The sequence below is a fragment of the Amblyomma maculatum genome, chromosome 1, assembly GCF_055883805.1.
Source record: "Amblyomma maculatum isolate TAMU_Amacu chromosome 1, ASM5588380v1, whole genome shotgun sequence".
NCBI lineage: Eukaryota > Metazoa > Arthropoda > Arachnida > Ixodida > Ixodidae > Amblyomma > Amblyomma maculatum.
In genome coordinates, this window is record NC_139344.1 from 107,656,289 (window position 1) to 107,683,386 (window position 27,098).

Below are 27,098 nucleotides of genomic sequence, written 5' to 3' on the forward strand. Positions count from 1 at the left end.
TTAAAGAAGGAATGAAGAGGATCAATAAGAAACTGATAAATACTATAGATCCCTTGCATGCGTTGCTTGAAAGGCACGCAAGAGTCAGAATGAACTGCGTCACTAGGGTGGCATGATATAAGCCCAAGTCGCCAAGGTCTGCTGAACGCTCCGATATGCCGTGCAATCGGCTGGCGAAGCTCTCTGTGTCACGCGCAACATTGGAATTCAGAGGTCTACAGTCTGAGTAAAGGTGCTTTTCCTAAGCAAAGATAGCTTCCGAGGCGATGTTCGACGCGCCTTTCAGGCCGTGGACACATTCAGCTTCCGTAAGGAGCACATGTCTTTTCCAGCTCCATATGTGCACCAGAGAAGATGCATTCTGGCAGGCATTATTCGCAGATCTGAGACGGGGCCCGGACCAGGGTCAAGAAATAAGCTCCCTCTCTCTCGGTGGCTCGAGCTTTATAGTATAGTGCGGCTCATTTGCACGGGCAAAACCGGAAGCAACGGAGACATCAGGGGCTGGCAGGCGGGGCGTCGTGTTTTTTCCAGCTTGCCGCTTGCTCGCTGCCACTTGCACTGTTTGTCGGACAGCTCATTTCTTCATATCCTTTCATGTAGCAGGCGAACGCAGATGCAAGAGTGTGCATTGCGCGCGATGACTCAAAATATAATGCGTCGGCGTTTCCGGGTAGATCGCACATGACTACAAAGTCTGTTCGTGATTTGTGGGTTCCCGAGCGCATACCAGCAGCGATGGCTCGTCAGACTGCAGCCAAATTTAACGGCTGACCGATGGTAAAGCACTCTTTTGCGCCGAAAGCGAGTCTCCGTAAATGAAATAAAAGAAAGCACCTTGGTTTTATCGTATTTTGACGAGCCTTAATTGAATTTCGCTTCATTTTAACAATTCGCTGAATAGCACAGCACTTTTGGTCGGGAAAATCCTCTTTACAGTGTTTAACGACTGAAAGCTATACATTCAAACACCGATCAAAGGACTAAACGATAGTAGTTTAGACGTGAAGTCTCAAACTCTACGTTGAAAATGTGTTTTGTCTTTTTCTGTGTGGTCATACGCCTCCGCCCTTGTACTAAACGCCGTATTTTTTTTTTTTTCTTGTACATGGCGATGACAGAGCTGCAAATAGGAGAGCTTAAGCCGTATGCTTTATTAGTTAATAAATGATGCCTTCTTTCGGCATCGTTTCGAAAGTCAAAGCACACGTAAAGCAATATCTCCTCATCATACTGGCTGGCAGTTTCAACTGACTCGCTTATGTGGCATGAATCACGAACACCTCGGACTTCTTTCTACTGCTCGGTCTATTTCGTTTCTTCGCCCTTCCCTTTCTGCGCTAGAAATTCGGGCTGCCAAAGATAAGCGCGGTGAAGCTGAGTGCAGGCGCACAGGCGATCACCCCAGAATTCTCTTTCCGATCGGGTCTGGAGAAAAACAGGAGCGATGGCTTTGGAACTTGTGGCTCTGTGTGAATATCCATTTCTGAACTGATAGTCATTCCGCATAGAAGCACGTAAAATAATAGACTAACCAACATTCTGAGGGTTTATAAACTGACAACAGGGCACTTATCATGCCTCGCTTACTTCTGCCACAAAAATTGTCATTCGAACTTCGCAGTGGTGAAAAATTAATCGCGTCATAGATTAACTATCAAAATAACTCAGCACGGAGGTCCGGGAGCCTGAAGGACGATCCAGACAATCACACAGCCAATCTCGAGCATTCAAGCGCTTATACCCCGTTTCACAAGCTGTTTCCGGCACTAGAAAAGGCACAGGCGATCTGGGTCAATCGGGGTGGCGCGCACTATAGATGATTGTGTTCGTACTCTTCTGTGGCGCCGTCGGCAGTAGTAGCACAACCATCTAGCCTGCGCCGCCCTGGTTGGTCCAGATCGCCTTTACTTTTCGTAAAATCAACTGCGTGCACAATTAATATTAAATTGCGCATTCGCGACCTTCACGGAATACATGTACCCTTATGTCCAATAAAGGTTTTCAGAGCTTTGACCATCTGCGTATGACCGATTTGCTAGGCTGGAAAAACGCTACGCACGGTGCCTGAAATGATTGAACGAACAAATCGCCACAAAAGCACCACGTAGCCCACGGTTACGCAGCAGGCACGGTTCGCATAAACCCACATCATCCTTTAACAGGCTGTCCGCCGCTGCGCTTTGCCCCAAAGTCCTACATGCCGCGCGGCTAGGTGCTCGCTGGTTTACCCGTTCGCGCCGCGAAGAGCTGCAGATTTTAAGGGCAGGTGTGGCGCAAGAAGAGCTTCTCGTCCAAGCGTGTCACCGGCAGCGTGTTTTGGCCACCGGAGTCGCCACCCACCGCCGCGTGCCGTGCGCGTGCGGTCGCACAATGGGCTGGCAAACGAGCCGGTCAAAAGCGGCCAAATACGCGTGCTAAGGTGTCGGCGCAGATATTCGCACATAACTCTGGAAGAACGTGCACCCGCGGAGGACCCAGCCGATGCAGCAGCCGAATGGCGCTCGTAAAAGTCCTCCGCGCGTGGGATGAGGGGGGGTAGCCCAACGGGGCGTCGGCGACTCCGACGCGTCGGAAACGCAAAAACAACAGACGGGGCCACGAATGGAAGCAGCAGCCACGTGCTGCTCTGCGGCCGGGTGGGCAACAAAAGCCCCTACATCCGCCCACCGCGGCGCACGCGGCAGCGCATCGTAATATACGACCGAACACGCGTGAAGGTGGTCCGGGGAGATTGGGAAGCCGTGTGACTGCGCCGGCCTTGGGTGCCTACCCGCGCAGCTGGCTCGGGGCGAGAAAGAACCCCGACTCCATATTATTGGAGTCGGAGTTCCCCCGGCATGGGAGCGGAACGGGACGTTCGACACACAAATCGAGAATAAAAGCGCAGGTCTCCGGGAAAGGGGAGGGTTCGGGTCGCCGGTCCCTGACCGAGAGGGTGCGCAGCTGCGTAGCTGGGCGAGGAGGGCGCGCGTACAAGAACAACGCGGAGAGCGAGAAGCCGGCCAGCCAGCCACGGAGAAGAAAAGCGGAGCAGCAGGCAGGCAGACCCTTTCCGGAAGCCGGCTTCACTGCACGAGTCCGCGCGGGCAGGCCCGCTCGCATCCCCCGGCAGAGCGACGCAGGCCGGCGTTGGTGGCGGACGGTCGCTCCTGTCGGCTCGTCCGCCGGTACTTCTTCCCTGTTGCCGGGAGAGGACGGAGGCACGCAGCAGCAGTGCAGCACTTGCGGCGCACAAAGCGCCGACGCGCGCGCGGACCGCGCGTGCGTTCTCCAGCGTCGGAGTTAGACAACGCAGCTGTGCGCTCCGCCGCCGTGCGCCCCGTAGAAAACAAGGTGAAGGACGGATAGCGCGCGACGACACTGCCGCAGCTGCCGCTAGCCGCAATCCTCCCGTGATGCTCCAGTGCACGACGCCGACGTCATGACGCAGCAGGACGCATCGCGCTGGGAGCCGCACGTTGTGTGCGTCCCCGGCGCCGCCGGTCTCGCAGCATCAACGCCGGAAGAAGACTACAGCGGCAGCAGCGCAGGCGGCAGTTGCAGCAGCGACGCCACCAGGCTGGAGTCAGCCTCTTCCCACGGCGAAGAGGACTCAGACTCGGGGAGCTGGTGGTCCTACCCGTCCGAGTGTGGCTCTGTGGTAGAATTGAACCGAGCCGTTGCCGCGACCACCAACGGTTTTGCCGTAGGCAACAAGCACCACGATGGTACCGAACACGGCAGCAGCGCTTCTACCAAGCATTCGGAATATGCCACCGCTCCAATAGTGAGTTCTTCCGATCGGCCCGAGGTAGTCATTGCAAGCGCCGTCGTCTCCAATGACGCCGGTCGAAAAGCCTCGAATGGTGTTCAGCGAGGAGGTGTTGTGATTATCCCTTCATCCCCGGACCGTCCTCCCAGTAAATCACGGTGTGTCAACGGACGATCGCGGAGCGCCAGCGACGACAACCCCCAGGATTACGACGTTCGTAATCGCGGCAATTCCAGCTACGCAGCTTCCATTGACAACCGGTCGCTAGAGCACTCAACACGACGCGCCTCCGTCTCCGGCGTGGAAGGATTAACAACAGCTGACCACCACAACAGTCAGGTGAGAACCGGCGGCCGCGCGCTCCCGAAACCGGCGGGAAAGGACGTAAACAACGGAAGAAGCGTCGCGATCCGCAAAAGCGCGCTCGCGCCAGAGACTCGACACAGCGCGCCATCTATTGTGCGTCACGTCACCTTCAAAGACCTCTCCTCGGCGTCCTCTGGTAGCGACGACGATGACTATTCGAGTGGGCAAGGCCGAAATCGAAACTCAGCCAGTTACCATGGGGACGATCAACAGAATAACGCCGAAGCTGACCTGGATGATTCGGGTTATTTGGACGGGGACAGCACTTCGAGCTCGAGCGACATCTCGCCCCCCAGCAGTCTGAGCTGGGAGTCGGCGATCGATAGTTCAAGCTCGCGCAAGAGCCACGGCCGCTCGGCGGACCAGCAATGTTTCGTTGACAGCGGCGGTGGCGACAGCAGAAACGGCACGCATTCACCTCCCGGGCCTCGATGTGAAAGCCGCGCAGGAGTGGCTGAAGAGCGCCGGACCAAAAGCATGAACGGCACGCACCGCGAAGAGGACGGCAATTCGACGCTGAGCTTCGTGCAAACTGAGATCTGCGTGTCGCAAAGCGTGAGGCGCGAGGACAGCTACGAATACTACAGGAACGGAACGCGTATAGCCAAGCTCAACAATGTTAACCAGACCTCTTGGAGTGAAACAAGCAGCACCGAAACCACAGAGCGATGCACGCCCCTGGGGAAAAGCAGCGACATCGAGAAAACGGTAATCCGCGAGCAGACGACGCAGCCGGCGAAACCGCACAGTAGCCAAGCCGATGATGCAGCCAAGACAAGTGTGCCGCCGCAACCAGCGCGGCGAGTGCTGCCCTCTGTGGACGCAGCGCGGAAGCGTCAACCGGAAGCCGTGGCTCAGAGGCGCCAATCGGCGACGCGGGAAAGTGGGAAGCAGAAGAAAGAGAGCGCCGGCGGCAGTGGAGTAAGGAATGTCGGCGGCAGCGTGAACCCAGCCGTCGTCTCCAGTGCGGCCAACGACGCTTGTCAGCAGCGCGAGTATCATCGTTGGAAGCAGCAGAAGTCCGCGCAGCCTCCGATCGCCGCATACGACGACGAAGGCACATCGTGCGACTTGGAAGACGAAGAAGACGCTGCCGCTGAGAGACAGCTATTCGAGGAGGAAGATGTGAGTTTTCTCTTCGAAAGTCCGCCTGCCGCGCACCACCAGAAGCAGCGAGCGGGAACAGTCAGCGCGACAGCAACATCGCGCGCCGTCGCGCGGTCTCGCGGGGGCAGCAGTACGGCGGAGCCCAGTCGCGCGTCCGCGCTGGCTTCGGTGCGGGCGCAGTCGCGCGATCCATTTCTCGCGCTGGCCGTGGCCACGGCGAAAGCGGCAACCACAGCGAGCGCCGAGGCGTCGCGCGAAATCTACGCCGGGTGCAAGCAGTTCGCTCCTCCTCCAGATCTGGACGTCGTGGTGCGCACAGCCTGCTCGGTCGGCGGCTCCGAAGACGCCGTCGACCGGGCAAGGCACGCGCGAAGTCAGCCTGATGATGACATCGTTTCCGTCTCTTCCTCGCCGGTGTACCGAGTTGGAAGCACATCGTCGCGGTCCGACGTCCGCCTCCCGACTCCTGTGCGCTACAAAGAGTTCTCTTCCCTGCACCTCAAGAAATCTGGCAGCGGCCGAGAACATGCCAACGGCCACTGTGGAGAAGGCGACGTGTCTCCTCTTTTGGAGCGGGAGCCGCTGCCCTGTGAGCAGCGCTCTTTTCACGTTCACTCGGACGTGCTGCCAAGCCGAGCGGACAGTTCACCCCCGACAAGCTCCACGCCGTCCCCCGTGCTTCTCGAAGACCGCGTGCGTGTTCTACAAACACCTGTCAAGAGCAACGCCATCATCGTGGACAACATTCCTGACTCTGACGACTGTGACGGGCCACCAATAACAAGCACACCGAAAGTCAGCAACGGTCACTGTAGCAACAAACGACCAGCTACCCTCCCCGTCAATGGAGCAGCGGGCTCCGTTTGCCACCGCAAGCCGCCACCTTTCCCGCAGCAGCAGAAGCAACTTGCGTCGCAGCCTCTACTGCTCCGGCCGCCCAAGCCAGTGCCCCCTCCCCGTTCGCGGTCTCCACTCGACCCAGCCGAGCATCTCGAGCGCATCACGGGCTACGCCACGGCTCGTCGCCTCGCACAGACTCTGCCCAAGCCGCAAGTACAGCTGCCAGAACCACACGTGTCGCCAGCCTCTGGCCGCTTGGTGTCATCGCGACGCCGCTTCTTCGAGAACCTGCAGCGACAACAGGAGCAGACCAAGCGCACCAGCGAGGCGACAGCCGAAGAGTCGGCAGAGCGGCTGCTTGGATTCCGCGCTAGCGCGCAGGCGGCGCGCGAGAGTCTGGCCAAGAGCTCGCCCGACCTGGCGGCGCTCGAGGCGGACGCTTGGCGCAGCCGCAGGCTCCACGATCGATGGCCGCCTCCTTCGACGGAGTCGCCGCATGCACCGCGGCAGCAGGCCGAACCGATCGCCAACGCCGCAGTGCTGCCGCCCCGGAGCCCGGCGCCGGCCGTGCATCCCGACAAGTTCAATCGGCTCGTGGAGCAGACGCGCAGCCGCTACGCCCGACGTCGTCCACCCGCGCATGATGAACGCCGCCGCAGCAGGAGCCTGGGCTACCTCGAGACTGACGTGGACACGCTTTGCTGTCGCCAGGTGAAAGGACCGGCAGCCGAAGAAGAAGGCACCCAGGAGGCAGCAGACGACGCGTACCTGAACCGTGCTCGCAGCATGGATCGGTTCCTCGAGGATGGCACCGTGGGCTGCCCGCTGCTGGGCGACGACCAGCGAACCAAGTCTGAGCACGAGCTGCGCATCGAGCGCTCACTGCAGAAGCTCGAGCTGCCCGAGTGGTACACACGACGCGCCAAACAGACGCCGGCCGAGACGGGAATCCTGCGGGCGCGGCGCGACTCCGCGTCGTCCGTCACCCGACCCGGCTGGCAGGGACTTGGCAGCCGTACGCCTTCGACCGCGAGCCTGGCCACTCCAGAGAGCCGCAACCTGGTCATCCCCAAGCGAGTGACAGCGCCAGACTGGCGGTGTTGGCATGCGTCGCGCGAGTCCCTCACCTCCAGCCCTGGCTCCCACGATGGCTCCCTCAGCCGCTGGGGAAGTGTGAGCAGTGCGCCTGCAGCTGCTTGGTCTTACCGATCCATGCGGCAGCCGTACCTTGGCTGGCGAGCCGCTCCCAGCACCGGAACGACGACCCCATTATCATCCGCGGGCAGCCGACCTGTGTCCCCCGGAAGCGGCTGGACTGCATCCTTCGATTACACTCAGCAGCAGCAAGATCAGCAAGAACACCGGCAGCAGCAGCAACAGTCGGCGTCGCCGTGCATTCCCCGAGACCGCTATTCTTACGTTCAAGGCATCTACGGGGACGGTGGTGGTTGGAACGTGGACCGCGAGGACGATTCGGCCGCCGTCTGCTCCTCAGTGATCAGTGACGTCGGTGTGCCGTCAACGTCCGCGCCGTCGAACGGTTCCACCAGGCCCGCCGTTTGGATGGAGTCGTCTTTCGTGGGCTCCAAACCGGGCTCAACCTCCTCTGTGGTGGCCGCTCAGTCGCCCGCCGCTCCCGCGCTCGGTGAGTACGGTCGCAGTGTCGGCATCACGCTCTGAGCGGCGGCACCGCATAGTCCTGGTCTGTCTTTTGGAGAGAGCTCACAAGCACTGAGAAATCGCGCACCTTGCTATCCGGGCCTCGTGCGACGCGCGCATGGCAAGGTGCGACGGTTGTTACGCCCTCTAATTAAATTGCCGTGATAAAGCATGCGGATTTATCAGTCCTTGGCCGATAAGTTTGTATTTTGAATGTGCACGACAACCGCCTATACCACCGAGACGCGGTTTATTTTAATGGGACATGCATTCCCCAGAGTACCACCTTGGTGAAACCCCTTGAAGGCGCACCTCTCCTTCACATCGCCTGTCTGAATTTTTGTTGTTAACCGGGCAATATTGGAAGTACCCTTTGCTCCTGGTGTACCCTTTGTTGTCGACCGTTTGTGTTTCATCTGCCAAGCTGTTTTTCTTGGCGCCAATAACTTCATCACAAACTGACTGCAGAGGCTTGGACCCCTGTGCAGTCGTTTGTTGGATGCCGCCTACCCTGTGTTGCCGCTACACGTATGCCGTGGAGCAAACTTTCTCATCCATGCACCACGTCTGACATTGCAACTTTTTACTGAGAACGGCCGGCTTGAAGGGGTTTCACGCTTGCGTTGGGTGTCACATCATGAAAGCCACGCTTGACCGAATTCGCCAATGCGGAGTAAACGGTGAACTTAGTGCGCTTAACCAGAGTAAGCATATTTTATCTCCTTGCACGCAGAAATGCGGAAGTGTTGTAGCAATTCCTCTCAAATCGGCTTTCGGCTGTTACCAGTGCAGTGTCCCCGAAGTTGAGACCATGCGTCCGCTCCTTTACAACAGCAAGGCTGCAGGCAGTGAAATAAAAATTTGATGGAATGTCTTCGCGCGGTACGGAATTCATGCCTTGGATAAGCGGTGCTTTCATAAGGGTGACACCTGACGCAACAATCTCGGAATGACTCATTTTCGGCGCGAAAGCTGGGGCGATCTTTCATTGTGCAAAACCTGCAATCAAGGCTGCCCTACTTCAAGTTGCGACGCTCAATGAGCTTCGAACCCTGATATCAGGCGTAAGGGATATGTTGAACAAACACCGCTCTCTTCCTTGCCTTCTTTGTGTCGTAGCTGAGAAAAAGGGATGTAACTGTTCCTCTCATATCTCAACCTGTGCCTGAAGAATAAGGAAAGATACACGTAGCGTTGCTTCCATGCAGCTGTCGAGGCGTGTAGAAAATGAAATCGTAGTCTGAAAAGCGGGGGTTTGCGTCTTGACATTCGATGCCCTGCCGCATTTCCTGCTGGTGGTCGCAGCGTTCACGTCACAGCTGCAACGACGCACTCAAGCCATCAAGACAGTGAAATCCTGTAGCTGCATGCACGCGTTGCGGCATTACCCCTCTGCGGCCGAACGAACCAAGATATTGAAACCAGGAAATACGAAGGAGAAATGACGAATGTGAAAGTGATGTGAGCATTGTTTTGGGAGCTTCGCCTGTGGAAGGAAAGAAGCCGCCATATTGTTCCCGGCGTTAGGAATCTATACATTCTTCCCGCTTTAGGAACCGTGTTAGCGTGCGACTTTTCGCGCCGTTCGTTTTATATATATACATATATACATAGATATTTCCTGTGCTGCCACAGTCGTTACAACTTCAGTGTGTCGTCGATCGTGGTGGTCTGCCATGTTTCCTATAAACTCGCCGTTCCGCGCCTGCCAAAGAATCCCAGCAATGGCTTTCGTGTCCAATTCTTTCGTGTACATATGGAATACAGCTGTCCTGCCACTGCTTTAGTTGATAATTTATTGAAGCTTCCTTATTCGCCTTTAGCTGTCGCTCTGCCTCCTGCTACCTTTGTTTCCTTTCTCCTTTTGTCCGCTGTTCCTGTTCCTAGTGGCGCGCATACGTAATGTAAAAAAAAAAAAAAAAAAAAAAGAAAACATCAGGCAGCAGAGCTTTTTTAAACGTACGGACAAGTTACGATATCTACGCATATTATACGTTTGTTGAAAGTGCTTTTTCGCATATAAACAGTGAGAGTTTGTTTCGTTTAAAAACCGAGTTGTCTTGGTCTTCGCGAAAAAAAAAAGAGTATATATAGATATATATACACTTCTATGTATTTGTACTGTCAGGACTGTCACCAGACCAATATTTCAGCAGCGTTCCTCCTTGTCGCGCTGAACGTTTCTTCTTACCGCTTTTGCCTTGATTGTTCCCACGAGTGGTCTGGGCTGTAGTGGTTGCAGGGAGTGTCTCCTGTTTAAGCGGCGTCTAGGCATTTCTTCAGCAACTCTGCAGCCCAGGAATTCCAGGATCGCTCTACCCGTATGCTTCGTGCGTTGGTTCTCGGCTTGGCGAGTGTCGACGCCGCGAGCGCGCTGTAGGCCATTACTTCATCCCACACTGCCTCATGCTCTTGCATGTTGTTTATATACCTGTATAAAGCAAAATATTAGTCGGTCATTAGCGATGCGTACACCGTTCAGAGAAGTTTTGAGAGGCCCGCCGTTGAACGCTGAAACGCTGGGCACAGGTTGAGAACGGGCCGAGGCGGCGGCAGAATTCGCAACGTAATAAAAGCTAGCAGGGGTTTACTAAAACCAGGGATTGTCCCCTTTATGAGCTGCCGAGATCATTGATGCCTCATCGGAAGCGACCACCTCGTTACTACTTAGCCCCCCCCCCCCTCTCTCTCTCTCTTTCTTCGCGCCCTCCGTCCTGATTATTGCGCAGTTCGTACCGGGTTAAGCCAAACATTCTTCGAACCAGTCTGAGCAATGTTCCGAACCGCAGGCTCTGACTCGTAGCAGGTCGGTAACGTACCCGAGTAGTAGTCCCAGACTGCCGTACAACCGTTTGTTGCGTAAACAGGTGACGCGAACGAGTCGCACTGTTACTATGGCAGAGTCTTCTCGCTGCTGTCGCGTCAAAACGCAGCAAAGACGAGGTGCTATAAGGGTAGTGGCCTCTGGAAAGGCCCCCAACAGAGCAGTGTTTTCTTTTTTTTTTTTTTTTTTTTTTATGGGAGCGCTGTCAAAACGTTAATGGCGTCAATTGACGACACTTTAGCCCACGAATGACAAGGCCTTCCGGCGGCTGAGATATATAAAAATACACACAATGAAAGCGTCTCACAGGGTTCATTGCCGTTGCTGCGTCTTGTTCATCTTTGTACATCCGATCAAAGTTGCTTGCTTTGGGTTTGAGCTATATTAGTATAGTTTAGCTCTGATATTTTTTTATCATAATTTATTTTTCGTGCGTCTGTCGATGGAACTACAGCCTCACACAGTACATCCAAAAGTTAATAAGCAAACTATCGCCTTTCCCCAACTCGGCAGCGGTCTGGATTTTCAAGTCTGCCTCGTTTACGGTTTAACGTGCTGTACGTCTCTTCTTATTGCCATGGAGCTCTCTTGTTTATTTCGTCCGTGCTCCCACAAAATCAAAATGGGAAGAAAATGGGGAGGATGAATGGAGCGATGGGATCATTCCGACTCAAGCGTAAAACTAATCCTAAATCTTACTTTAGGTAGTCTTGCGGCACTGCTAGCTGTTATGCGAACCGTAAGAATAGTCGAGGCGTATACGAAAACGTGTAAACTTAACAGGCGAGTACTGGGGGTGTGAGTATCCGCGCTTTCAACTGTGCGACACGGGCACCCGCTGCCACTGCTTTCGTGCAGTACCCTATCATTTACCCGCTAATGTTAGCTCTCGGGGTGATATTTGCATAGCTGTACTTGTCTAGCTGTCATCGCGAGGGTCGACACTGGCTGTCTTTGTTTCTCTCTCTTGTCTCATGAAAGCTTATTGAGTCGTGAATATCTAGCCAGTGTTTTATTATTAATCTTATCTTACCCTTAGGACGAAGGGGTTCTTTAAATAAACTAAGTTACTGTCGCAGAATTTCTTAAGCGCTCTTTTTTGCCCCCCCCCCCCCCCCCCCCCCCTCTTCTTGAGTTTCGAAAAACAATATTTTATTATCCATTACCAACTGGTGCGCTTCTCGTTCCGTTTGATCGCATGAGCTTATTCTGATTCCGCCCTTGGGGTAAATCGCGGGTTCAACTCTTCAGCCACATCGTAAGTATTGAGTCCCCTATCACCAGAAGAAGAGAAAAACACTTTATTTAAGAGCGCAAGGTTTCGACACCATTTATCCGTCGCAGCGTACACACTCCGCGCGTATCCGGTATGTTAGCGACGCATTAGGGCAGCTTGGGGAGAGAGGCAGGATTCTTGCATTCTTCCACCGTGATTCTTGCTCTGTCTGCCGTTCATTGACTGTTCCGCCTGCTGCTCTGTCGCCCAAAACCTATGCGCCCGTTCTCTCCCAGACGTTTCGCGGACGGCACGTCGTCGTCGACGGCGTGTTTACGTTAGCTTTGTGACAACTAGGGCACTTACATTGCGCCGCAAAGGCAGCGAATAACGGGCGAAAGTACCCGTCATTCGCTCAGTGTGCCATCGACTGAGCAAATGGCGTGGAAAAAGAAAATAGAGGGACAGGAAAGCCAACCGTGTGCGCGAGCGCTCGCTCGCGTGCTGTTTGTGTTGTGTTTGTGTTGCGACCGGCTGTGTTGTGCGTTTACTTTCCCCCTTTCTGTTTCGTCTTCATCTCATTAGTGTTCATATATCTGCGGATTTGCCGACAACGGCAGGAGGAGGCGAGTTTCAGGGTTTGGGGGGAGGGAAATGGACAGATATGACTTGCCGCCTCCTCTTGTCGTCCCGCTGCTAACGTGCTGCTGCGCCATGTTGTTGTCTTTATGTTTGCCGTTTCTCTCTTCACGCTGTGTTTTTGTCTGTTACTGTCGGAGTGCTGTTCGTTTCGGCTACACCCGCTGCTCGTCTGGCACGTTGCGGGCGCTGCTGTCAGTATTGCCGGGGAATTTCGGACAGCCTGGCTGCGTGCGCTTGATATGAGCGGGTAGCAGCGGCGCATGTATGCAAGCCGTCACGTGAGACGCCATGTTTCAGTCATCCACGCTGCTCACCAAAGGCGGTGCTAGTAGCCTCTTTTTTTTTTTTTTTTTTTTTTTTCCTGCATTCATTACGAAACTATGGAACCTCCAATACTCCGCCCACCCCTTTCCTCCCTACGACAGCACGAAGCTTCGCTACAAGCTCACGGGTGTAGCCGAGACGAATAGCCGTGTTCTGTGCTATGCTGCTAGTGGTGTGTCCGGTTGACTTTGTTGACTTTTGCGTCTGTGCTGAGTAAATTGCCTGTACACGGCGTGTTTCGCGAGAGAACGAAAGAAAAGGGTGAGTGTTGCGCGTGAAAAAAAAAAAAAAAAGAAAATGAGAGAGAGAAAGAGAAGCAAGAGAGAACTTGCATAGTATAGTGTTGCTCACGTGTATACCTGCAGTTGTTTATTTTAAATAATGAATAAAAGCCATATTTCCCCTTTGTTTCTTGTGTTGTGCTGGTGATGGCATCCCTGATCTTGTTCCGTCTCTCGCTTTCTATACCTCACTTTCCTCTCGCCGCTGCCGCTCATTTCTCGCACGTATAGGGAAAGGATGCTTTAGGACCGTTTTTCTTTAACCAGCCCCCCACAATTCGCTAGACGCTTTCAAACGCGAGATGTGCTCAGCCTCCTAAACGTTCGGCCGATCACGAAGCTTGCGTCTAAATTTTCACGATTTCTGCAGTTGACTCCGTCAGTCCATTAGCACCGCGTTTACGTCCGGAAGCATGCACGCATAAAGGATATCATTTTTCACTTTTCGGTGCTAGTGTATAGTTTCCCTGCATCGCTGACATTAAAACGCACTGTTTGGGGGCATCTTTTGTTATCAGCTCTAGCCAGTTGGGTACTGTAATCCATCGTGTAAACGAAACATGGACGCTTTGCTCCCCGCCTATCTCATCTCTACATACCTGATTTTTCTATTTGCTACCTGGCACATTGAGTGCTTAGAAGCTTATTCTTTCTTCTTTCACGTCCTTCTCGGCGTTGAATGCCCCTTGACAATTCGTGTTCAAAGTAAAAGGCGTTTACAGAACCAGTCCTGAAAAGGATATTTACCCTGTCGAACACTTCACCTTTCTCATTCTCTGCTGGCTTCATTGAGCTGCTTTCACACACTGGACTTTTTCTGACCTTGGCTGAGCATTATGTCGTGCTGCACACTTGTGTTTAGTCCTTCTGCTCATAGCGCTTGTTTGTTGCTCATTCCGAAACCTGTCTAGTGTTTTGTTCCACTGGTTATACTCTGTTCTGCTGTGCTTGCGGTGTTTGTCGGTTCTGAGTGCCGCATCGATGATCGATTGTTATGTTCGCCTTCCTTACTGTATTCAGCCAACTCTTGCGTGTTGCTGCATCAGCCTCATCAGGGCTGCATTGTATATGATTACGTGAATGAATAAAACCAAGGGCTCAGTGGGGCAGAAGGTCGGTAGTACTGGACGTTCTGGCCCGCTGAGCTGTTTCTTAGCGTGAAACTCTTTGACATGAAATCTTGCGGCGAATAGGTGGCACACAATGATAAATAGTACCGAACACTAATCAGGGCGCATTTCACCGACATTCGCGTATTCACAACGCTATATGTTTTGGGGCGCCGAAATCATCTCCGTGTGTGTGTCTCCTCCATGTGTGGAAGTGGAAAATTCCTATACTGCGATTGGGTACATTGCTTATAGCTTAGGCAGGCAGGTTCTGTCGTTGGTCTGCTGTTACTCAGGGCGTGTACAGGTGGCATCGATCTAGTCATTTCATGTGTGTTCTCCCGATCATTGTTTGGTTGCTGTTTTCATATTGATGTGATTCCCTTTTTCACTGTGCGATATCCTGCAGCGATTTGTTTTTGTTTATTTATTTAGCCGAGGTCGAGGAAACCTCGCTTGTGCAAATATTAGAACATACCATGGCATAAAGACCTGCAGTGGCACTTGTTGCTTCCTTCGGATACTGTGCGTGGTTCACGCGCTTCCCGCTAGTCTCGAAATCAAATCTGGCGGCTTTGTATTTTTTTTTTTTTTTTGCGTTGTCGTTTAATTCTTAGCCTGCTTTTCACTCTTGCAGATGAATTTTCCATAGTGACCAGTTCGCGTTGGAGGCGAAGCGAATTTAAAAAAAAAATGTAAAATGAAAGTAAAGCGCTCACCGCAACCGTGCAGCCGGTTTCAGTGCGTACCGTACCACGCTTATTGCGGGTGGCGTGTCAGCGCGGCTCTGTATCGGATGGCCGATGGCGCAGGTCCGCGTTGCACACCTGCTGCATGCGGTTCCGACCTTCGGGTCGATGACGTGCCCGCTGGCCTCTACGACGCTTTCGGAGCAGCTTAGAAAAGCACCCTGCAGTTGCAGGAACGAAATGAAGTAAAACGCGCTTAACTGCCAAGTGGCTAAAAATCGCTTTTGATGGCTGCAGGTTCACGCGCACATTTTTTGCTTCACCGTCTCCCACCTACCGCACACAGCGTGCAAATTCTGGCAATCTTGTGCTGCTGTGGGGTGGGTTAAGGAAGCGCTTCGAAGCAGTCGTGTAGTTGCGTTTTCGTTCGCAAAGTCCGCAGCAAAAGCGCCGCCTGGGAGAGCACGCCACCTGTGCAGCTGAAGGGGTCGCAGCTCTCAGTGGTGAGTTTATAAGACGATCAGGCTGCGACAGCTGCATCTAATGCTGTAGGATTAGGAACACGCGTTATAAGGTGTACGGCCATTATTATAACGTACTCCAAATTCGAGTTCTTGTTTTGTTTTTTAATGAAAAATAAACACAAAAGTGCGAAATACGCAGGCACAGAAAGAAACAAGAGCGCTGACCACCGTTCTTCTCACGCCTGTGTCCTTTCGGACTTTTTCTTTTTTTTTTTTCCCCACTTCGGATACCAACCAACTTTCCGTTTTGCGGCAGCCTGTGTATGTTCTAATTTCTATAGGGTCCCAGTTCTTTTATATTTACACTTTTTTTTTTCGTGGTTTTGAGCGTACCAACTTGATTTTGGCCCAGAGCGACGCATCATGGCGGAGTACGGGCGCAATGGCAGAGCCACCTGTGTGCTCAGTGCCCGCGTCGTTTGTCTTGCCACCGCGTTCGCTCCGGGCCACAGGTATACACACAGCGCGCGCTCCGAGAATAGCACCGGGCCGATCGACCCGCCGTTTGCATGCTAAGAGCGCCTTCTAGCTGGCACAGCGCAGAAAACTCGCAAGCTTTTCATGAAAAGGGAAAAAAACGACGCCTGCAGGTGCTTTTACACCGATCGAAAAAGTCGCACTGAAACCGCGCGACCTACTTTTTTTTTCTCTCGTTCCTTTGAAGTGACAGTGTTCCCGAGCAAATATTTTTTGCATCGCGCCCGAAATCTTTTTATGAGCGAACGATGCACTTACCTGCACTGCTTTTCGATGAGGCTGTCGAAGTGCACAACGTATATGTCGTCTATGGCACAGTTTTATGTTTCCTGTCGTCTTTTTTTCTTTCTCTGAAAGTTATAATGTAAGCGTGTTCCTACCTCGCTCTCTTATTTCTGTTATGCTCATTGTTTTTGTTTGTTTTTTTCTTTCGCTGCGAGTGAATGCGAGCGGCGATTTTCTGCCCGTCAAGCTTACAGAATACCTTTTTTTATTATTCTTAAACGGCAAAAAACGATTACATGTGGCTTCCTTTTTCCGCGGTCATACCATCCGACCCGATGTTGAAGAGGTGATTTCAGTGAAGGCGTGGTTGAGGCCTGGTACATGTCGTGGCGGCAGGAGCAGAACTGTGATGAGTCAGGCTGACTGCACACTTGCAGCGTGTGTGGTTTTCGCTCTTCGTCGAGCAGTAGCGAGCAGTTAACATCTGATGCCGCGAATCGACTGTGAATACAAATAAAAAGGAATTTCAACGGCGTCATAGATCCGGCGCCTCGAGACGATGCCTTTGCGTTCATTTTGAAACAAGAAAAAAATATATATACGAAGCGGAAAAAAACAAATCGAGCAAGGAAGGCAAGGAAAAAGAGGCGGAGTCCGGAGCGCGCGAGACAAGCCGACTACTAGGCGTGAAGGTGTTCGGGGCAGATTCCTGGCTCCCCGCTCCCGCGAGAGTCGCTGCTTGCGTCAACTTCGGCGCTCACGCCCGCCTGAGGCTCGCTTGGCTTGTGCGCGTGCGCCTTCCGAAAAGGCAGAGTTCAGTGCTTGTTCGCAGCTGCGTCGTTAGCTGGCCCCAGGCGTACAGGAAACATGCGTGATGTGATGAGCGTTCCCGCGAGAGGGAGAAGGTGCAAGAGCCGCAGAAGCGAAAGGTAATCACGCGAGGCATCGGAGAGAAATGATAAATGGTGTATATCTTCCTCCTGGTGCTTGTAATGCGCTCAATGGAAATTGCGGCGCGCTCTCCGATAACCTTTCAACGCTCGGCATCTGCAGTGATTTGTTTTTCAGAGAATGACTGCCATGCAGCTCTCCACGATGCCAGTTTTAGCATATTTAAAGTGCAAGCGCAGAAGTGTAACGCTTAATTCGCGTGTGCGGTAATCGCTGGCTAGCCGACTCCCTACTAAACTTTCTCGTTCATTAACTATATACCCATTGGCTGCGCCGTTTGCAGTCGAGGAACGGCTCGAGTGGCCTCGATGCGGGTACAGTCTGGCTTGTTGAAGTCTGAAACGCGCCGACCTGAGGAAAGTCAAATTGTAAGGAATGCGTCAGACGCATGGCACTGAAAGCTGAACGCATCAAACGATAATTCGCTCGTCCCGTGAAATGGTGACGCAAAGGTGCGATGTCAGTGCACGTTAAAGACCCTCAGGTGGTAGAAATTTCCAGAGCCCTCCCCACTACAACGTCTCTGATAGCCTGAGTCGCTTTGGGACGTTAAACCCCATAAACCAAACTACTTTCGGACGTGGAATGAAATCACGGATGCACTCCGAGCCCGCGAGTGGCGGTGGCTGCAGGCGAAACGGAAACGCCTACGGCGGCCCCTCGCGGCATCTGCCTGTCCGCGGCCTCAATCATGATTCTGGAAAGGAGCGACATTCTCGGTGTCATAGGATGACCTCATTCGCCCATCTAAAGCTTCTGAAGCCTAAGTTGCTACTTTGTTTTGTAGCCTTGTACGTTAGAGTCGTTGGTGGGCAGATCGAGTGTTGCCAATAAGAAAACCCTTAAGGCCCCAATATAGTCCGACGTAACGCACGCGCGCGCACGCAGGCTTCCGCGACGTTACGTAGCGAAAAACCGAGGTCTATAGTCCAACGTCACGGCGTGATGGACGTAGCGAACGCGAGCTGACGCGGGCCAACGTCGCCGACGCGTAATTAGAATCTCGCCTATTTCTCGCCGACCGCGCCAGCCGCGCCGGCCACACATCCCAGCATTCCTCGCGCGCAGTGAAGATGGCGTCTTGCTATGTAGGCAGCGATCGCGCGCGTGTTTCAGACACTGTTTCGGAAAAGCTGCTAGAAGGCATTCGAGGGCAGCCCTGCGTCTATGATACCAAGCGGAGTGACTACAGGGACGTTCAGAGTGAAAAAAAAAAAAAAAATGCCTGGGATGCAATATCTGTCGACAATATGGCCGGGCACAGCTGTGAGTTCTTCACCGCGGAGCGTGTGCCATACCCGTTTTAATGCAGTGCTCTAGAAGGTGTAACGATGGTGGTGTTTCACTTATCTGCAGCACATTCAGTGGAAGAATACCAGAAACTGCTGAAGTGGCTTCGCATAGAGTTGTGACCGGTACACGCCGGAATCGAAGGCCGTACTCGATTTGGCCACACGGAACGTCAGCGGCTCAACAACCAGGGAATTCGCGAAATTGATGGAATTCTACAGGAACTGCGGCCGACCGAGAAAGGGATCCTCATTACTGTTTAATCTCTAACTCTTGGGTAATCGTACATGTACTTAATTTATGATTAGTTTTCAGTAAAACACGCACGTACACAATCATCGTTCCGTCCCTAGCCGTCGTCGACGCGGGCAGGCCGTTGCTGAGCTGGACGTCTCCACGGCTGGCTGTAAATGATTTGTGCCATTTGAACATTCGCAGTAAACTCATCGCATCATTGCCTTGATCACAACAGTGATTAGTGCCTTGATAGGCAGCCAGTTCCTCCCTGCAGGTGCCCTGTCGTCTGCTCGAAAATGCACACCGAAAACGTACCAGACCTCGAGGGCGTCTTGTGCGCATGCGCGCCGCGACGCCGTGCACGCCAGCCGCGCCGGACTGTAGAAGCGGCAGTTTTTTGACGCGCCCGTCGTAGCTGACGTACCGTGGCCGACGTCGCCGCCTCTGCCAGTCGCGTCGAAAACGTCGGACTATATTGGGGCCTTTAACGAGGTGCGCCTGGTCTACTGACGGTCACTTCTGAAGTTGCAGCACCAGAATCGACCGTCAAGACGAGAGCGCATGCGCTCCTCAGCCTACAAAGGAACCATGTATCGACTAACACGATTCATCCTAAGTGTAGATAATCTTGTAGCACCCTGGATGCATTTTTTGTCGCCATTTTAATGTCTTGTTTCTTCGTTTTGTTGTGACGTAAGGAGTTCCAACGAATCACATTCGATAGAGCTTGTTGTATACGCGCCCTGCTCCTCCTCGCCCTCTTTTATTTTTTTTTTTTTTTAATACTGGCGATGCCGATATTGACTCGCTCCGAAAGGTGTCATAGCCGTATATCTATAAAGTTGATCCCTCTATTCTATTCAACGGTGACACTTCGTCAGTTTGACTAAAAGCATTGGGTGCACACAATACAAGGTTGAATCCAACAGTCGCACCGTACCTTCTGACCGAGAAAAGTCGTTATACGATGCAGTGGAACCTCAGTGATGCACAAATTTTTAATGGCACTGATACATATTCTTATGATCCGCGATGAGCATAGCGCGGAAAACTTTAGAAGAGAAACACAAAATTAAAGGAAATCTATTCTTGTCCTTTGAGCGTCCATTGTCTGCGAGCGAAAGAGGTCACGATGATCACCCTGTCCTTGTGGCCTTGGAATAGGGTCATAATCGTGGGAAAAAAGAAAAGGCTTTCTCCGCTTCTGTATACAACACTTGATCCGTGTACCAACCTATTCCCCTTCCACGTTGTACTCAGCCAGCGAAGTTCCCCTCGCCGTAGTTGTCCGGTGACCAGGCGCCGACCGGTGATCGACGGCAGGTCATGCCAAAGACGGAGCCGGCCGGCGGGATGGCAGTCCCGCTCCTCCTGTTGAAAAACGACCACCGTATTACGCAGGCGCCGCATCGCCTTCGTAGCTGCGCGGCCAACAGGCCTTTAAGATGCTGTATTAGGATCCGCCGACATGTTTCGTGAAATTTGCCGCCCAGACTATATTTAAAACGTCTAGAGAACGAGGGAAAGCGCTCAATTAAGAGCGCACGCTGAATTACTCCGCTTACACTGCCAGAGCTCGTGGTGCTTGTCGGGGCTTGGATGGTGCGCAGCATTCGGGGTGTCTTGCGTTTAAATTGTCACTGTCGGATTCCTTTCATTTGTAGTCGATTTCGTCGAACCTCCTCATTTCGCAGCCTGCGCCTCGTGCTACAGAGCCAGGGTAGCGCGCCGATGCTTTCAACGCGATCGAATTTTCGGGTATCAGTAGCCAAGGGGGGCTGACTCTGCCGCCCGGCTCTCGCGGTAGCTGTTCTAAACGGTGACTGCGCTGATCCACGGTCCCTTGTGACACGCGCAAAGCAGCACTCTTGAAATTGCGCTGCTCTAGATTGTGGCCGCCATAGACTGTCTGCACGCTTACGCTAGCTCGGCTGCTCGGTAGTGCCAACCACCTGGCGTAACGAATTGACCGCGAGCCATCCTGGGAACCACTTCATGAATATACTGCTATTGTCACTAAATACGATTTAATCGAGCCATTGAGGTGGTGGGGCATCAGACAATGGCAGTATGTATTCGCATCCTGCAATGTCCGCAAAGGTTTGTCTCATTAAAGAAACTGCGTTGTCTACGGCGTAGTTACAATGAATTCTGGGCTATATTTGTCTAACGGGTGTGTAATGCATAATCGTCTCCTTATGTTGTTAGCCCAGCTTTCTCGCCGAAACGTCTGTACCAGTAACTGTTGCCGCTAACAGCAACGAGAATACTGGCCTCAACCATAGACAACTACCGAAACCCCTCCGATTTGTGCTCGGCAACTCCTTTAGTCCCTTGCTGAGCCCCATACAGTCTGACGCAGTGAAGCCAAGTCGACAACCTAGCTTAAATAGCGCTGGTGGCCTGAGATTCTGTTTATTTTTGTTGTTTTTTTTAAATCATCATTGAAATGTGTAGCTAAGATGAGGTAATACACTCAGAAGGGCTAGTTGGTTAATACTAATTGAACGAGTAAAACTGCGCGAAAAAGACGGGACGTAAGAAACTTGTTCATGCCTGTGTATTTCTTACGTCCCGTCTTTTTCGCGCAGTTTTACTCGTTCAATTACTAAGATGAGGCACCAGGACGCCTCAGTGGAGGAGGCTTATTGGTCGTTTCATAGCAGTACATTTTTTCCGCATCAGCACCAGGGTGTCGCGAAGAGGTCGCCCTTGCTCGTACATCATATTACCGAGGCTAGTCTACTGTGTTACTGTGTCCAATGTTCTACCTACCTTAAGTTCGCTGTCGAGCCAAGCTCGAGGAGTCCTAATTTCCAAACGATAGTCACTATAGAGTGTCAGCGCTTGTTCAGAAAAGATGAAAAAAAAAAAAATTACAAAGGCAGCATGAGCGCCTACTTCTTTGATGCCGTCTTATCGTTATGCATGCCCTCATTTTCTATGCATGCTACGCACGAAATAGTCAAGAGGAGAAAAAAATAACTAGCACCGCAGCAAAGTAAGTAGTACGCGTCGTTCGCGCTACGAGCGGGTCTCTATCGGCCTCCGACTACCCCATACTACCTGCATTGTCTCGTCCTTGAGAAGTATGACTGAGTACGAACAATGTCGGTGGTTGCATTCTGTGGTGCACAAATGCTCGTTAGCCTCTTCCTTGATTTACTAGATCTATACGCTCCGTTTCACCAGCTGTTTGTAGCACTCAGGTAAGAGTGACGTGGACCAACCAGGATGGATTATTGTGTTCGTAGGCGTCTCTCGACCACGGTGTAAGATGTAATAGGAACACAATCAGGTGGGCATCATCCTATTTGGCCCGAGTCGCCTTTCCCTTATACGCGTGCTGCAAACAGCTTATGAAACGGAGTTTATATATCTGGTTCGTCCATTTTATTCTTCTACGTGACGCATGCGGCCCATTCTATCTAATGAGTAGCGCAGTTGCTGGATCGCAAAGCGTCACCCGATGGCTTGCTGCGTTCCCCGTGTTTCGAGGATCGATCCCGTCCAGATCCAATCCCAATCGACCTGTCCGCACTCGGCGCAAATCGACACGCCGTGAAAGCCGCTGCGCGTCCATTACGCGGGCTCGCGGATGGCCAGCTTAATCGGACGCGCGGCGGAAACATTCGCTGGAAGTGACCGATCCCCTGGAGATCGGCGTTGAATCGGGAATGAGGCGCGTGGTGCAAGTTCCCCTCTGCTCGACGCTTCCCTGGGGCGAGCTGTTGCGCACGCGTGCCTGCCCCACGGGGGCCGACCGAAACGAGCGGAGCGAAACGCGCGTAGCCGATGCAAAGCCCCCTCCCCCCCCCCCCCCCCCCCTTTTTTTTTTTTTTCTTTTTCGTACCGATTTGGGACCTTCCTTTTCATTTCGAGCGGCTTCAGTCATGAAAACATACGCGCATGGTAGTGCCTGCTTGGCCGGTTGCTTTACTTAGCCGTGTACTTGTGACGAGTTTTCCTTTTTTAAATACGAGGGCCCACTTGCTTCTACACTTTTCGAACCACCGACTGATGTAACGGCGTTGCGGCGAGCGCACTGGGGCTTCGTGAGGCGCCCAGACACCTTTCGCTTTCCAGTTCTGACTTTTATTCGCGTGTCACGATGGCTACAATACCAACGAGCGCGCATGAGGCATCGTCCGAACGAAATATATATTTAGACAGAAAAATAAAACAGCTCGGTGTATAAATTGGCATTATAGCATCATCTGCTATGCTCACAATAAATTAAAGAGAAAGAACAACCATTCTTGTTTTTCCCATTATCCTTGCCATGGAACTTTTAATCTAGGTATGTAAAGTCATAAGTTGTGTGCGGACCTGTTAGTATAAAGCTGCTGTTTTGCATTGCACTGAATGATATCGGGCAGTGTCGCGGATACCGCATGTCAGAAACAATACCGCTCCTCATTTTGTTCCTTGCCTTTTTTTTTTTTTCTCCTTTTTTCCCGTTTTTTGATTTCGTTACAGTTCACATAACGATCGTGTATAAGGCAGTCAGACAGCCATCAGCGGCTCCTTGTCCAGAGGCTACAAAGCCGCTCCACACTCCGGGAACTGAGCCGAACGCAACGGTACATGCCACTCAATGACCTCTAGCGACGCGGACAGAAGACGCTGCTTTTCCTTTATTTCTCTCTCACTCTCGCCTCCAATATACTTTCCAGATTACAATAAAGATGATTTGTAGTGCTAACCATTTTCGAACTGCACTTTAAGCTCAATGCATCCGTTCTGCAGGTACACGGCTTTTCATTGCGGACTCGTATAGGTAACGTGATGGGGCTCAAGCGGCCCCTACTGTGATCTAGGCCGGCAGTAGCCACGAACACAGCACGTTAGTGGAGGCGCCGGTTCTTGATATGTTAACTCTACCGGAATTCATGCTCTACGAGACGAGCGGCAGTGCTAAATGCAACGCTGATCGGAGGTGCAGAGAAGCGGTTTTGCGTCGAAGCCTCACTGCTGGGCACGTCACTGCCGTCCTGCTGGAGAAAAAGTGAGTCCTTGCGTGCTGTACCGCTTCTTTTGTCCAGAGAGAACTCTCGCAGTCGGATAGATTCGCTGTCGTTGAGGCAGTCCAGATTAAACGGATCTGGACTGCCTCAAGGAAGGCGTTTCTTGTGATCTGCAGTCAGACACACAGGGCCACGTTTCGACACGCTGCCTTCTCCACAGGTCTTTGTGCCAGCTGCTCCCTATCAAGAAGTTGTTGGCGGTACGGGCATGCGTCTGTGATCAAACCAGATGGAGATAAACCTATCGAGAAGACGTGTATGCAGATGTAATATGCTTCACAAACTATCCTACCTCAAAGTGGTATTGTCTCTGTGTTTAACTTCTACAAAAAGCTAAAAGAAAAAAGAAAGCGTCATCAGCCGCTGCGCGGCCTCCCGCGTTGTCGGACTTCACTTATTTTACTCTCCACTGGAGGTCCCACCGCTAATCTCCAATCGGCTGTGCGGCGGCGTCTCCCCTCTAGGGATAGAAGGTACGACGTAAGTTAAACTCGCGTCTCTAATTCGGCGCCCAGCGTCTGCGGAGTTGTGTACTTCTGATGTCAGAGACTTGCCGCAAGCTTCTCAGACGTCGTCGGAGCAGTCGGTCGGATCTTTGCACAGTTAGCAGAGTTGACAGATCTGCGCACCTGCTCTAAAGTTCCTGCATATCCTGACGTAGCGCCCTTTTACAGCTGAAATAGAATCCAATCTCGCAACAGAACTAGTGTAGTACGTCTTGTCTGTCGACTGATGACAGCGTAGGAGGATTCACCATGAAATTGCCGACTATCGCAAAATCACACGAGCGAAGCTGTACCGCAAAATGATGTAAGGAAATGGAGGAGGTGGGCGTGCGGTAACCTTTGCTGGAGCGGCATCCTTCCGCACGTGCGCTGGTGTCTGTAAACCTCGTGAACGTGCTTGTAGTTTATGCTCTTTTTAACGCTGCTAGCGCGCGCACGCGTGCGAGACTTCTCCGCGGCGGCAGTCGGTGCGCTTCCTCTAAACAGCGTAGGGAGCAATAACTATCACCGCCAGGGACGGCATGCAGGAAACCTGCATACGTAAAATGCCGACCGTTCCACGCGACCGCCCACGCGTATGTCTGTAGGGCGCGGGCTGAGTGTAACTTGACCTTGACCTTGAAGCGCGAGTAGCCCCCATCTCTTTCTCCTTCGCCGGTCTGGCTTGCTGCCTGCTGTGCCATCGCCGCCAGCGCTGCCGCGGGCTGAAGCGTTCGTGTTGAGAAAACGATGTACGTGTGCCTACACGGGCCGTCTTCGAGCAGTGCCCATGAACGAGTTGCGTCACGTGCAGACGGACGCTAATCGTCAAAGAAAGCGGAATGCTTGCAGGAGCAGGCAATCAGACGACCTTACGCAGCGCTTCGCTCATGTTGCGGAATTGGCCTAATTACAGTCCACCTCAGAGCTACGAAATGGCAGAATGGAGCGGCGAAAAAGCCGTTCCAACGCCGTCGGCCGATGGCTACGTACAGACATACATCGTGTCAACTGCAAACCATATCGTGCGAAGCTTCTTCTCTCTCATTTCATTTTTTTTCTTTTTTTTTTTTCAATTTACGTTTCAGATTACACCCTATCGCTGAGGTGGGCTGCCCGCAATAATCGTTACGATTTCACAGCGCGATGCTTCCGTTCAGCCCGGCCCCCACTTTTTCTTCCGTCTTTACGGCTAGCTGTCTGCTTCCTTTCTTTACGTAAAACGTTTCTTCATAGGCTTTTCTTTCTTTTTTTCTGTATTCTACGTCATTCCAAGTGAAATGAGACACTTGATTGAGGGCGCGTTTCCCCTTCTCTTCTTGGGGCCTCAAATGCCGTCCGATAAGCGTAACTGTCAACGAGCGGGTGCCGTGGCGCGCACCCCGCCAGCTACCCTTCCTCGAGGAAAACGATATGACCCTGAGACAGGCGCCCAAATTAACGCGGATGCTTGCCTGACACCTCCCCAGCAAGGCATTCGAAAAACGTGCCGCTTGTACACAGTATAGCTGGAATGATGCCAAGGCGCATGTAGTATGGTATTCCCCTCGTGGTTCGTTGCGATCCAAAGCCTTAAATCACGATCGTTACTACCGTAGCTGTTTCTTCGGATACCTGGCTTTGGTTTCTACCGCAGAAGTAGTGTAGAGGTTATAGTTCCGGAGCAGATAATAACGCTTCGTCGCACCGTTAAGGTAGAGACATTCCATTAGTCAATGAAAGACTTTCGAATACTATGCAATACTCGTATATATATATATATATATATATATATATAGCGAGAGCGCTGGCCTTCAGCATGCGCCTGTTCTCGTAAAAGTCCTCGCTATCTTGGTCCCAATAGCTTTCTGCTACATGAGCGATCGAACACACACAGAGGCTATGCGCACATCTCACCATTGCCGGCCAGTGTCATGCCACCGGCATTCCTAAATTGACATTGGATGTTGCGAAAACATTCGGCTCGTACTGCGCTGAGGTTGAGGGTTGAGGAAGTGAACTGCGATGTCAATAGCCCCACATAGTTCAAGGCCACAGCCTAGAGACTACTTTGATCATTTTAAATCGATCTGCACCATTCTGTACCATCTTAGATGTAGCCTCTCTACAAGTGTCGTGAAATGCTGATGGTGTACGCGCGTAATAAGTTTTTTTTTCTTCTTCTTTTTTTTTTTAATAGAGCAAAGCAACTAGGGAACACCGAAAAGGACACCACCATCACGTATAGGCCAATTTGCGTCCCACTGGCAGAAACGTGCATGACCACGGAAGCGTCTGTTTTGATCGTAGAGATACCAGTACATCGAATTCAACGTCTCGCATTCAATACGCGCTCAGGCTCCAGACTGCTGGCAACGTAGCTCAGCCGTTATCGGCGATAATACGCGCTTGGATTTCACGAGGCAGCTTCTGTGCTGGTACCGATAAAATAGAACTTAAGACTGCTCTGTAAACAGTATTTTGCGCGCGTTAGACTCACATCGGGCTTGTACACGTTAGTAGTGGTTGCGTAACGACTGCGCAGGTGGCCAGTTACTACGGAAAGGCGACGTACCGTCGCACTGCGCGGCAAACCGCTATAGGCCCATATATTGTAACAGCAATATTCTCTCGTCCCCGGCTGAAGAACCGCATAAGTGAGCGGTAACGCTTTACTATAGTTTCTCGCATCCGTATTTCGCGCGCCACCTCTTCAGTGCCCTTCTCGAAAACTCTCGGAAAGAAGCTCTACTCCGCATCACAACTTCTCGCCGCGGAAGTCGAGAGCGCGAGGCGACGCCCTCCATTAGCGTGCGTGCTGTCGTCACGCGTCCATGAACAAACCACACGCTTCGGGAAGATATTGCTTCGCGCTCGTTTTATTCCGCTCTATGCCGCAAGGAGTGGTCACAGGCAGGTGTGACCTTTCGCCCAGGTGTGTCCCGGGCGCTCGAACACTAGTCACACGACCTAGGAACGACGTTGGCTCAGCCCTCTGTCTCGCACCCTCCCACCCTGTTTTAGGCATCCTAGAGGTTGCGGCACTAGTTTAGCTGTAAGGTAAAGAGAATCCTTATTATCGCCGTTCAAGA

The 27,098-nt window shown here is 52.4% G+C and overlaps 1 protein-coding gene across 1 annotated transcript; it reads left to right on the forward strand.

The window, feature by feature from the left end:
* Positions 1-3,062: 3,062 nt before the first annotated feature.
* On the forward strand, positions 3,063-23,216 carry LOC146203459 (uncharacterized). Its single transcript, XM_084588779.1, has 2 exons — positions 3,063-7,712; positions 22,995-23,216. Exons 1-2 carry the CDS (start codon positions 3,425-3,427, stop codon positions 23,114-23,116), a joined length of 4,410 nt encoding a protein of 1,469 aa, XP_084444905.1. The 5' UTR covers positions 3,063-3,424; the 3' UTR covers positions 23,117-23,216.
* The last annotated feature ends 3,882 nt before the right edge of the window (positions 23,217-27,098 follow it).